Source organism: Medicago sativa, chromosome 3 (genome assembly GCF_051527215.1).
Source record: "Medicago sativa cultivar Bolivia chromosome 3, Bolivia_mono, whole genome shotgun sequence".
Taxonomy (NCBI): domain Eukaryota; kingdom Viridiplantae; phylum Streptophyta; class Magnoliopsida; order Fabales; family Fabaceae; genus Medicago; species Medicago sativa.
In genome coordinates this window covers 7,494,943-7,508,608 of record NC_140751.1, presented here as the reverse complement: position 1 = coordinate 7,508,608, position 13,666 = coordinate 7,494,943, and the positions used below count along the sequence as shown (strand labels likewise).

The window sequence follows — 13,666 nt, the reverse complement described above, 5'->3', positions numbered from 1 at the left end:
GACAGAAACAAATAAGTCGAATCCTCAACATGCCCACAACCAGCCACACACAACTGCGCTTCCACAGGAATAATTCCACGATCTGCCAAATTTGCTTTTGTAGGTAAACGATCCCTAATTATTCACCAAGCAAAGATAGAGATTTTCAGAGGTACCTGTTTATACCAAATTGATAAGTTAAGTTAACAGTGATAATAACTAACAAAAGGACAGACACTGACATGTTCGTCTATTCATTTTTTCCCCACGCACTTAATTATATATAAATATATATATCAATTTTGACATATGAAATATTTTCTAAAGAAAAGTAGAGTAAGATATTGTTTCTATTGCAACAGTGATTTAATATTTTTTAAACTAATAATTCAAATAAAAGTGGTAAAATTGAAAGTAAATAAATCAATTCATAATCGTATTTCTTCGAAAAGAAAAATTCAACTTATCGTCTTTATTTTTTTTTTTGAAGGATATATAATCTTTATATATCTATTTTTTTTTTTTTTTTACTTAACTATCAAATATATTAAATGAAAGAAGAGGAAAATAATAAGTATTTAAATATTGAGATAAGAATGACTCAAAAGTCTTGACAAAAAGAAAGAAAAAAAAAAATTACTCAAAAGTAGTTTAGTGTGGAGAGCGCCGTTTTGAACTCAAACCCTGATTTTGGAACATCTGTGACTATTTCAAAACATAGATATATGATATGATATGATATATCTCAAACCATCTGTGACTGTTTCTGTTCAATTTTTCTCAAAACCCTTCGCTTAGTTGTTGTTGAGAAATGGTGCAGGTTAGCAGCGATGAAGATGAAGACCCAAATCCAAACGACATCGTCCTTACTTCTCTGCCACCCACAGCGGAAACAACCACCCAAACCCAACTTCCTACTCTTCCGTTCGATGTCCTGCCTGAGATTCTTTGTAGGCTTCCCATCAAATTACTCGGACAGCTTCGGTGCCTTTGTAAGTCCTTCAATTCTCTTATTTCTGATCCAAAATTTGCAAAAAAACATCTTCAATTGTCAACAAAGCGCCACCACCTCATGTTAACATGTCGATTCGACGACATCTCAAGTGAGTGGCTTCTGTGTGATTCCCCAATCCCATCCATTTTTTCTACTTCTACCGTTTTTACACAGACACAACTTTACCCTCCCAATAGTATCACAACGTTATTTTCCGATGGACAGAAATCTGTGGACTTAACGTGCTCTTCCGATGGCATCTTTTGTGGTGAGCTTGATTTAGGTAGTTATTTTTTGTGGAACCCTTCCATTACAAAATTTAAGTTATTGCCGCCTTTGGGAAATTCGTGCGAAGGTCATCCTTTTTCCATAAGCTTTGGGTATGATCATTTCATTGATAATTATAAGGTCATTTCTGTTTCTACAAAAAATGAAGTTAGTGTTTATACATTGGGGACTGATTATTGGACAAGAATAGAGGATATCCCAAATAATTACCGCATCCATAATATCGGAACATTTCTGAGTGGCACTGTTAATTGGTTCGCAACGGATGATTCGGACTTAAGTATGCATTTCATTCTTTCTCTTGATTTAGAGAAGGAGTCATATCAACATCTTTTGCTACCTAATTCCAATTATGATTCGTCAAAGTTGGGTTTGATGAGGGATTGCTTGTGTCTCTCTGCAAGTAGTGATATGTTTATGGATATTTGGATTATGAAGGAGTACGGAGATCAAGAGTCTTGGACTAAATTGTACATTGTTCCCGACATACAAGATCAGGGTCTCAAACCCTTTGAAGCTTTATATATTGATGAGGATGACCAACTGCTGCTAAAGTTTTATGCAATGGAAGGTGGAAATATCAAGTTGGTTGTTTACGATTCCAAGATTGGTACTTTGAATATTCCTGAGTTTCAAAACAACTATAGACAGATATGCTCAGATGTCTACATTGAGAGTTTGATATCACCTTAAGAAAGGACTCAACTACAACATATATATGGTTAGTTTTTTTATTGTGTTATTTATTTTATGTCTGCTTTGATTCTTGGTGATTTGTTGGATCATTGCTAATCAATGGTTGAGGGAATCTATAGGTTGGACATTGCTTTTTATTTTCAATAGAACAATTAATTTGAGTTGTTGATTCTCTCCAATCTTGCATTCTATTTTAAATAATTAATAATCCTGAATTGCATTAAATGGTTTATCATTTGATTTTCTAAAAAGGTTTGAGAAATCAGTTCAGTTGAAAATAAGTTCTTTAATGTTGCACTCAAATCTGTTTACTAGTTTTTGAACTATGTAAAACTGGTTCAGAATCAGAAAATTTGTTTATTAAACTATGTTAACTTATTCATAACTAGTTTTGAAGTGTTTTTCAAGCAGCTCAGTTTGAAATCACTATTTTGTTCTCGAATTTTAAACCACATCGGTTTAGAAATAAGAAAATACTGAATTATTGAGACTTTGGATAGAAATTGTTTGAGTTATGTTTGCATAAGAGTATGAATTTTATTTTAGGAGTGAGGATATTAGAGTGTTCTTTTAAACTGAATGGTTTCAAATACAGTAGGAGATTGGTGCTATTTTTTCTATTGAAGTTAAATTGCATAATTCTCCATTGATTATGGAACGAGTTGAGTGTGTTGTACTTTCATTTGGTTGTTGGCTGCATGTATACCCCTGTTTTCTGTTTATTTCTAATATTTTTCTTTAATACCCTTCATAAACAAGAATAACTAAGATATATATCATTAATTTTTCTTCTGATATGTTGTGAGTTTTGAATGGTTTGTGAAGTAGACGAAATTGGAGTTTCATCTTTTAATACCCTTCATCTGCTCTTAATATTCTGATACAAGTGAAAACAATTCATCATCAGACCCTGGCTAATGTAAATAAGTTTGTGTCAAGGAAGATGAGTGCTAGGAACACTCTATTTCCAACACTTAGTATGTTATTACTTAATTGGGTGAAATCTATGTGGGTCCCACCATTTTATGCGATAACAGTGCAGCTAATACCAATGTATCCATCTTGAATCAGATGTAAGAGTAGTTTGAATTGACTCATTGCTCGTAGATGCTTCACAACTTTGAGATAAACTCTAGCTCCTAACTTAGGAAAAAGCTTCTAGCTCATTGAACATGTGTGCATCTTGAATCACACGACAAGGGACTTGTGCACAAAATAAATCACATGTCCTTAAATTTTCCCAATATGTAATACAAGCAATGACTTCTAATAATTGCTCATAAATTTTTTCAGTTCATTTTGATTTGTGTTGGAAGCTTTGTTGGGCCAGTGAAATGATGGCTAGTGTTCTGCTTTTTGTTTTCTCCTTGGTTTCTGTTATAACATGTTCAACTCCCCTTACTAGTTTGATAGAATGTTAATTATGTCTAATTCCTTTGTATTTTTTTCCATGTACCTGTGTTTGAAAAAATGACAGGTTGAATTGTTCTATAGACTAGAATAGCCTTTTGAATTTATCGCTTCTTATTTCCTTATTGGTATCTGCTTTGGTTTTCTGTTTGGTGTGAGATATTGTCTCTAAATTATTGAAGATGTTGAGTGAAGGATTAACTTTCTTTTTTCTTAATCATTTACTTGTCTGGTACGATGAAAATGACATGCTTGTGTTGAGTTCGTGTAAGGCTTGTAATCTAAATTTATTGAAAAGTTTAAGCAAGTTCTCGGACTTAATTGTGTTTTTTTCAATTGAAACCAGTCGTCCTACTGTTTGAAGACCCACCGCATCAGTGAACACAAGTAGATGTTCGGTTGCAGAAAAAACTTGGTGAAGGAAACATGAGTTATTCTAAGAAGATTGGAATAAGGACAGTCCGCAAAGTATCGATGGATTATAACAAGAACACTTTTGCTCATTTCTACTTGCTAGACTTATTCATGGTGTCTTTTGATCCATGTAGCCATCTCCACTTAGTAGGAGAAGACTTGAAAGTTGTTTGTTGTACTTTCCAGACATATTTATTTTCCTGCATTTCTTTATATATCATTCCTATTTTGTTTCATGTATTCTACTTTCAGGGGATTTATATATCTTAATATTTTTAGTTCATGTGTTTGATCCTTTTTTGTTTAAATTGGAGGAATCGGTCCATTTAATATGTTACAAGTCAAGTCTATGGATTGGAAATTTGGAATAAGATCAATATAAAAGAACATCTGGAATGGTCAAATATTATGTACGTTTTAGAGTCTATTAACAAATACTGCTTAAACTACAACATGTGCTTTTCTCGTTGCACTAACAATATAAGGCAGTTACTGGAAAAGCTTATTGATAATTTTCTTCACTTGTTTGAATATGTCTACGTGAAATGAGTTTATACTAAGTTTGAAACCATTTTAGTTTATAACATCCGATTTATTTCTTAGTCTGTAGTATGAATCGACCTGCTTGTTCAGTTTATATAAAATATATTTTATACAGGTGTTAATGATGGTTATTTTCCATCTTAAGTAAGTTTTCCTAGAAGCAAATAATTAAGGGCTCATTTGGATTGCCTTATTTTTGAGCTTATGAAAAGTAACTTATGCAAATAAATAAGCTTTTATGTTAATTTGTAAGTTTTCGGTAACGAAAATTGTATCTTCATAAACTTTTTCTTACTAAACTACATTGACAAACTTATGAATAATACATAGAAGCTTATTTATTTACACGTTTTTTTAAATAAGTTCAAAATAAGCCTAATCGAAACGGACACCTGTTCCAATTAAGTTCCCGCATACAAGATGGTTATTTTCCTTTTTCTTGTTTTTTTTAATCGGCAAACTATTATTAACCACATGCTCGTGCAAGAAGCACTAGGGGAGCCAAACAGCCGTCAAGGCAATAAAACCTCAACAGAGAAAGCCAACTAAACCACAAAGCAATAACAAGGCCGAAAAACACAAATTAAGGGTTCCACCATTAGGTGTATTGTATGCAACTTTATCCTGTTTTTACACAAGAGGTTGTTTGCAAGACCGAAACTCGTGAAATTTCTATCACATGACAGATACTTACCACTGTGCCAAGAGCTAATGATCATATGTAAAATTATGAAGCAGGTAAGCAATGATGCCTCTAAATAATACTTAGGCTTAAGCAATTTTAGCCCCCTAACTTTTCCAAAGTTGTGATTTTTGCCCCCTAAGAAAAAAAAACTATAAAACCGCCCCCCTAAGTTTTGCACCTGTGGCAGTTTTGGCCTCCAAAGCCAATTTTGACTCGGTCTACGCTGACGTGGCACCCAAAGTGGGGTGCCACGTGTTATTTTTTTTTATTTTTTTTTGGCCTTGGGGGGCCAAAACTGCTAAAATTGCAAAACTTAGGTGGCGATTTTGTAGTTTTTTTTTCTTAGGGGGGCAAGATCGCAATTTCAAGAAAGTTCGGGGGCGAAAACCGCTATTAAGCCTAATACTTATTATCATTGGTTTGAAGCAAACAAATTTGTGCATTAGCCTACATACATTTTAACAAACATACTAGTGAACTATATAAACAAAGATATTGGGAAATCAAACCATAAACCATGTAATATGATTTGGAACTATATATAAAAAATGCAGGATGGGAAAACCTGAACCAATAACTCCCAACTAACAAATAAATTCAAAATAAACATAGCAATTTCTCAAACTGTAGAATCCGTCAACCAACTTTTAATTAACAATAACCCATAAAACCACTTGTAATCATAATAGGCAAAAAAATGTAAAATGTAACTAAATCCTCTGCTCCACTGACATAGCCAACACCAATACCCCAATATCAAGAACAAGTTGTTATCAAACTCTCAACATAGACCGTTGGAACCATCCCATTATTGATGTTTTCAATCTCAGGAAATTTAAAAGTATGACTTTTAGAATCATAAACAACCAACTTCGGTTTCAATATATCTTTAGATACCAGCAACACTTAATGGAATCATGAGTAATTCATTCCAAGAAATCTATCAACTTCCTAATGTCAAGCAAACTACATTCCCATTATAAGACTCATTCTTCAAATCAAGAGAAACAATGAAAAACGGAGAATTAATTCCATTCCCATCCTCAGATGCCACCCAATTAATAGTTTCTCCATCGAATTTCCCTGATTTACCAACAGGAACAACGCAAGGAAACTCTTTAAATCTTCTCCAACAACAATTTGAGTTGTTACCCCATTGAAAGTCTTTGTTGCCTTACTTATTCTGGTAAGTATACTGGTTTTTGTCGCTATTGATTGTTTGTGAAGTTAACTTCCACATCAGGAGGACATACACCAGTAGTGTGAGACCGTGCACACAATTCACACTGCATGACTTCCTTACCCTTTTCCTCACTAATCATCTTGATTTGATGTGGAATTTTAGAAATCTGCTTTACCAATTCTTCCTTACCCTTTTGAGCTAGTAGAACATCATTTGTATCCAAATCAAGGATACCATCCTTCTTCGATGGAGACCCTCTATTGTACTCTAACTATTTGTCATTCACAACCATGGACTCAATTATCTTAATGGCATAATCAACAATCTATGACATGAACGATCCTTCTGCTGTTGCATCAACCGCATGTAATAGTTTTCCAAAGAAATCTACTAAAAACTTCTATTTCAGCTCCAATTTCACCATTTCTTAGGTACGAAAACATGATGGAGTGACCAAAACTAGATGATTTTATAACAGTTGGGCCAATTCTGTGATTGAGTGGATATTTTGGAACCAAAACGGTAATAAAACCTAAACATTATACTATTACTTATGTTCATCTCTCGGCTTTTTTTTTTAATTAGTAATATGTATTTCTTTGTAGTATTATGTATTTATTTTTTATAGTATACAATGCCACAGTGATTTGATGGCTGGACGACGAACCTCTCTCTAACCTAAACTAAACTCGCAGCCGCCCAACATCATCACCTTCATCCAATACCCAATCCTTTCTGATGTAGCCCTACACCACGGTGGTACGTTATGCCCTCACAGCTGCATCACCGTCAAACCCTATGGTGGTCTTTTTGGACACGTTAGGCTATGCTCCAGTCAGCGCCGCCGCCGTCCTCGACGGTGGTGGATGGTTCTCTTTCTTAGCTGCGGCTGCTGTTTCCTTAGTGAGCAGCGTCGTTGTCCTATCACCGTATTGCGTCTGTATGGACCGATGGTTGATGGGTGTTTCGGTGTTGATAACGTGGATTCAGATCTTTTCTGATCTGAGAATCGCGTCCAAACTTTTCTCGGTTCGTCTGACTGGTGTTCTCATCTTGCTTTGGTTTTCTGATTCTAACCAATATTTGTTGAGATATGCAGGATTCAAAGCTAATGGGTTTGCTTCCACCACGACGTAGGAATCGGGAATGGCTTAAAATCTGTCTCAATACATCGTGATTGAAATCGGATAGATTGGTTAATGCTTTAAACATCCAGTTTCAATGTTTGTTGGTACTGACTTGTGTCTTGCTTTGTTCCCTGAATTTAACTTAGGTCTGAAGAGATCTGCAGGTTACAAATTTTACGGGTTAGCATCCACTGCACGAAAAATTGGGGAAGGTGTTACTGTTAGCAAAATCAGTTCCCGCTTGTGTTAATTCTTTTTGGTTCACAATGTCGTGTTTATGGATGGTTTGGCTAGAAAGGGCGATTATTGCTTGTTGTTGTTTTACAGGGAGTTGATGGATCGTGGATCATTTCTGTGTTGGAAGACGATTCATACGTCATTCTCGGGTATCCCAGTCTTCTTGATTGATATGGGATTGTATGGACTTGAAAGAGTCGTCAATGTTTGTTGTTGTTGTTGTTGCAGGGAGTTGATGGTACGTGATCCGATTCGTGTTGACGATCGATTCATTCACCATACTTTAGACCCGAGTTTAATTGTTAGATTTGTTTAGGGTTGGACCCCATTTTGTGGATCGTTTTTTGTTTTTGTCCGTTAGGGTTATTGACTGGGTCAGGTTTTATGTCCCCCCAATTTTTATGTATTTTTTTCTTTTTTTAATAATATATATGAGCAATTGACAATAGAGGAGAGTACGGTTCCAACCTAGTTGGACACTATTCTTTTTTATGTCATTTTGCTCTTGGCTTATAAAAAAAACAGTGATTTGAATTTAGACTAAATAAATTTAAGTTTGACTTTTAAATCATTAATATTATATGTTAATAAAAAAATTGTCCTCCAAACAATTAACATATACATTATATGAAATATTAAATTAATTAAATTATATATATTTCTCTGAAGGATTAGATTGGTTTGAAATTGTCTAGAAGTCCTAGCTCAACTGGCAAATGCCGAAATTGCAAGCCCGGACGTCGTGACCCGGGTTCGAACTCGGGACCACACAGTTGTGTGTGAGTTTAATTTCAGTGGATTACCACTTCATCTAAGACCAAAAAAAAAAAAGGTTGGTTTGAAATTCACCACGGAAAAATATTGGTTCGAAATTAACATGAGTTTGATGTATTTTTTTTTCAAACCAACAAAATATATTAAAAATAAAAAAAGGAAAGGATTTGGGGACTAAGCCAAAACCCAATCAAACAAGTAACCAACAAAAAGAAATACAATGAATACTAAAAAAAAATACTAAGAACTTAACATACATCAGGTCCTCTAGAATCATCAAGTACCAGCTAGCAACCAAAGAGACCACCATATGTTAATAACGAGGGTTATTTTTTTTGTCAATCGGATAACCTCCGCGTGCAATTGTGGAGACTAATCCCTTGAGCATTGTAGGACCCAAATGGATGGCAATCTCTCCCAAAAAGTTTTAACAATGATGCATACCCATGTACACGTTCAAATAAAATGGCTTAATGTAATTAAAAAAAAAGCTTAATATTTTAAGGAATAAATGGTGTGATGTCCGTTAAAATAATTAAATGTGAATTTGAATATAAATAGATGAAGTTTTAAAGTTGTGATTTCTAATTCAATGTGTCTTTTGTTCTGGGTCAAGACAACTATTATCATCCCATTTAAATAGTAAAGCTTTAATGTTATGATCTTCATTTAGATATAATTCATAATGTTGATGAGGAACATTTTTTCCGACATCCCTTGGTTGATGAGGAACATTGATTGTTGATCTATGTAATGAAACTAGACTTTATGCCACCAATTTAAGAAGAAAAAAAAAATCATGGTTGCAAGTGATATCTGGTTGCGGGATGATTGAAACGGCGGATCACCTATTTTTACATTATGACAATTTTGGTCAGGTTTGGCTAATTGTTCGTCATTGATTAGGTGTGCATTCAGCTAACCCCTCAACTATTTTGGATCATTATCTTTAGTTTGGTATTACTTCAGCTCTTGCTAAATCTCGGTGCTCTTTTATGCATTTAATCTGGTTTGCAAGTGCTTGGGTAATTTGGAAGGAAATGAAGAATTTTCCGTGCAAAAGAAAGCACTCCATATCAGCTTTTGGAAAACATCAAGCTTCTTTCCTTTTGGTGGTTTAAAGCTTATTATGTTGCTTTTTATTACAATTTCATATTTGGTGCCAGAACCCATTTTAGTTTGGGTAAAATGGTTAACCGGTTTTTGTGTCTATAACATTGTCCGTTGAAACTTTGATATAATTATTATCTATTTTTTTCGGGACAACTTGTGCTGGAGGGATAGCATGGTGGTTTTAATATATTCCATTTTGATTTCTTCAAAAAAAAAAAAATAACAATCATATTTTGTTAAAAGATAATAATATTTAGTAGTAATAATCTCCTTAAAAATATTTATTAGTAATTTTTTTTTATAGGAAATTTAGTAGTAATAGTGTAGAGACAAAAAGATAAAGAAGACTTAACCAAAATACAATAAATAAAAAAATAAAGCAGACCTTTTAACAATCCCATACACGTTTTTGTCCAAAAAAATAAAATAATCCCACACACGTCTAAAAAAAATAAATAATCCCACACATGTTTTTGTCCTCGTGAGCTTAGCTCAGTTGGTATGGACAATGCATAAAATATGCAAGGTCCGGGTTCGAACCCCGGCCACCACAAAAAAAAAAAAAAGTAATAATTCCACACACATGTATTGAAAGAAAAAAAAGAAGATACAAAGCACCCCTCTTTGTTCTGTTCCTTTTGTTACAGAAATCCTATTTTTCACGAAATCCTTGTTTTCAATAAGGGCACCTTATTTATATATTGATTGCGTTACGCTTAAAGCACTCTCGGATATGGCGTCTCATAGTGAGGAAAGATGCAGGAGAAGAAACCCTCACACCGCCCTAAACCCTACCTTACTCTCTGATCGTTCAGTTCATCCGCGGCCACTCCCCACTCTTCCTTTCGATCTAATTACAGAAATACTCTCTAGGCTTCCCGTGAAACTTCTCCTTCAACTGCGATGCATCTGCAAGTCGTGGAATTCTTTGATCTCTAATTCCAATTTTGCTAAGAAGCACCTTAGTTTGTCCACCATGTGCCGCCTCCACTGTGTAAGCTACGACTCATTCGACAAGATTCTTAAGTCTGACCCATTCGACAAGGTTCTCAAGTCTTACTCACTCAAATCCATTTTCACAAACATAATCTCTAATGTCACCAAATTTGATTATGCTCCGAACAATTTTAAGCTTGCTTTTTATTCCCTTGTTGGATCTTGCAACGGCATCCTTTGTATTGCTTCCGAATATAAAGACTTAGTTATACTGTGGAACCCTTCTATTAGAAAAGTTAAAGAGTTGCCCCTTTTTGAAAGACCACAATCTATCCTTATGACAACGTTTGGTTTTGGCTATGATTCATTTAGAGATAATTACAAGGTCATTATTGTTTTTAGGTGCTCAGTACATGAAAGTAGTGGTAATTTGGTTCAGAAAACAAAAGTGAAGGTTCATACACTGGGTACCAATTTTTGGAAAATCATCCCTGAATTTCCTTTTCGTGGTGTCCCTATTGAGAGAACGGGAAAATTTGTTAGTGGCACAATTAATTGGTTGACCTCTATTGAATTTTATAGGGAAAGTCCATACTTTATTGTCTCTTATGATTTGGGGAAGGAATCATATCAAGAGGTTTTGCTACCTGATTGTCGAGGGGCAGATTTATGTCATTTGAGATTATGTGTATTGAGGGATTGCTTGTGCATCCTTGCTGGTCATGATGTTTGGAGTATGAAGGAATATGGAAATAAAGAATCGTGGACTAAATTGTTCACCATTTCTTACATGCATGATCCTAGTAAACATTCTACAACATATTATACCTGTACCGAAGTTATATATATCTTTGAGGATGACCAAGTGCTGCTTAAGGCTGAAGGTGGATGGGAAACTAAGTTGGTTCTTTACGATTCTAGAAATGGTACTTTTCAGTTCACTAAGTTTGATTCCACCCCAAAAGTTTGCATTGAGAGTTTGATATCTCCTTGTTCTTACTCCTAGGATGTAGAAGCTGTGCTATATCACTTAAGCATGAGAATCAAAATTAACCTACGTGTTAATTTATGTTTATGCTATTTATTTCTTACTTGCTGATTGTCGGTTATTTCACATATCATTGTTAAATAGCGTTTGCTTGAAGCTACAACTTGAGAAACTATAGTTATTTAAATTTATTTATGTGCTTGAGGTTTTTCTCCTCTTATCATGAATTACATTTGATATAGTTCACTTATATGCATTATGTTAGAGGGTTTGTGTTTTGTTCTTCTAAGATAAAAGTCAATTAGTATGTTTGTTGAAATGTCTAAACTGCAAAAGTTTAATGTAATATAATCCATCTTAGCTTTTTCCCCATTTTAATTATTGTGTCTATGCTTGATAAATTATAATTAAAAATTGTTATGTTGTTTGAAAATGAAAATGTATGCCATTTTCAGTTCTTTCTTATATAATTTATTGAAACATTTGTCATTTGTAAATTGCAAAACAACTTGAAGAGTATGGAAGTTGTCTTCTCGAGATGTAACTGGTTGTAAATGCAACACTTTTGTTCAGATTAGGAGGTTGTAAATGTCCTGTCACTCAAAAAAAAAAAAAAAAACCTTCTAAACATGACTTATCTACGGTCCATTGTGATTGTGTTGATTTGCAAGTATGATGTCTTACTTCTCATGAGATACAGCGGGAGAAAATATTATTTAATGGTGTTGATAAGGGTGACTAAACTCTAAAGGGAATAATAGTCTAATTGTGTCTAATTTCTTAGTTCTTGGAAACATGAGCTGCTAATGAATTTTTATTATGCCAGAAATGATTATGGATTCTCATATTATGGCTAGGTGCTGAAATGACCAACTACTGGTGAAATTAATTAGAGCTAGAACTAGGATGGTTGAGTTTCATAGAGAAGAAATTATGTTTTGCTGTTTAAGTTTCACTAATGAACTAAAGAATTTGTGTATTTGCACCAAGCTATGAACTAAGAGAGTGAACAAAAAGTGCATTAAATATGCATTTGTAGCTTTGAGAGTTTTAATGCTTAAATTTTTCTATCCAAGCTTATATGAATATTTTGAGCTATATATATCTTGACAAATTTTTTGATACGTATCGATACCTGAACTTAGATGACATTATTATTTGTACTGCGAAATGGTTTGGACTGCCATTTCGGTTCTGATAAGAACCTGACAGAGCTTGGGTTTAACTTTTGCTTATTGCAAAGCCTTGAAATTTTTATGAAAGACATGATTAAAATGATATGGTAGATACTCTTCAATTTTAGACAGATTTACATTTTTCTTGTGAACTTTCGTATGTCCATGATCGGTCTTGTTTTGCATGCTATGGATATTATTAGATTTGATGAAAAGCGAAAACTTTTTTTCCAGCATGTTATAGATTGTATTAGGCTGGTTGATTAGGTTCTACTGAAGATATTAGGGCGCTGTTACTTCAAAATTGAATGACTTCTTCATGGCAAATACAATGCAAGTCCCACGCCCCTCACCTTGTTCCATTCCACATGAAGCTCAATTCTTAATGCAGTACACGGCAATATTTGAGAGAAATATAATCAAAGAATGCGCAATAATAATGTCTCAAGTTTCAATAACTGATATATTTTTAAAACCAGTAATTTACCTACAAGATTTGACCTCAAAAGGTATGAACCAGTGTTGAAAGTTTCTTAACGAAACAAGTTATGACTCAAAGAGTACCTTCCCATAACACAAAACTTAATGTAACCGCAGCACACTATTCACAATCAGTCCAATACTCCTTGAACATAAAACAACATTTCAAAAATTACCACAATTACCAACAATTATGATTAAGCCACACCCCAACAAAAAATAAACCAAGACTCTACTAATCTTTTTTACAAGCAAGAGCTAACAACAAAATGATAACTAAAAAAAAATAACAAAAAAAAAATGCATCGAAGAGGTTTGATCCCTAAACAAGATTAAAATCCCACAATTACTACACATATAAACATCCAAACCCACATCCGAAAATCCAAAAAATGCGAAGCTCTGCTAAATGCTTGGCAACGAAGGCCATCTGCTTAACCGCCACAAGGTTCTGCATAACAAAACATGATCATCATGCAAAACAAAACAAAACAAAACAAGACCTTCCCTATGACCCATCTTGATGCCAAACCAACACAAACAACCAAACTATGTCATAAAAATTTAATTCCTTTCCAAACAATCATCTCTGAACAACTGACACGAAATTAGGCGTCCAAACCTACACATACTGATACAAAATT

At 34.1% G+C, this 13,666-nt stretch overlaps 2 protein-coding genes across 2 annotated transcripts; both read left to right on the top strand.

The window, feature by feature from the left end:
* Positions 1–498: 498 nt before the first annotated feature.
* LOC146935347 (F-box/kelch-repeat protein At3g23880-like) lies at positions 499–4,064 on the top strand. Its single transcript, XM_085750520.1, has 2 exons — positions 499–1,982; positions 3,714–4,064. The coding sequence occupies exon 1, from the start codon at positions 791–793 to the stop codon at positions 1,952–1,954; it is 1,164 nt and encodes a 387-aa protein (XP_085606646.1). The 5' UTR covers positions 499–790; the 3' UTR covers positions 1,955–1,982; positions 3,714–4,064.
* A 5,612-nt stretch (positions 4,065–9,676) lies between these two features.
* Positions 9,677–11,594, top strand: LOC146935346 (F-box/kelch-repeat protein At3g23880-like). The gene has a single exon (XM_085750519.1). The coding sequence runs from the start codon at positions 10,177–10,179 to the stop codon at positions 11,383–11,385; it is 1,209 nt and encodes a 402-aa protein (XP_085606645.1). The 5' UTR covers positions 9,677–10,176; the 3' UTR covers positions 11,386–11,594.
* Positions 11,595–13,666: the final 2,072 nt, after the last annotated feature.

What these genes read in the sequence shown, in the direction of transcription:
- LOC146935347 (XM_085750520.1), top strand. Translation starts at nt 791, where the DNA reads ATGGTGCAGGTTAGCAGCGATGAAGATGAAGACCCAAATCCAAACGAC.
- LOC146935346 (XM_085750519.1), top strand. Translation starts at nt 10,177, where the DNA reads ATGGCGTCTCATAGTGAGGAAAGATGCAGGAGAAGAAACCCTCACACC.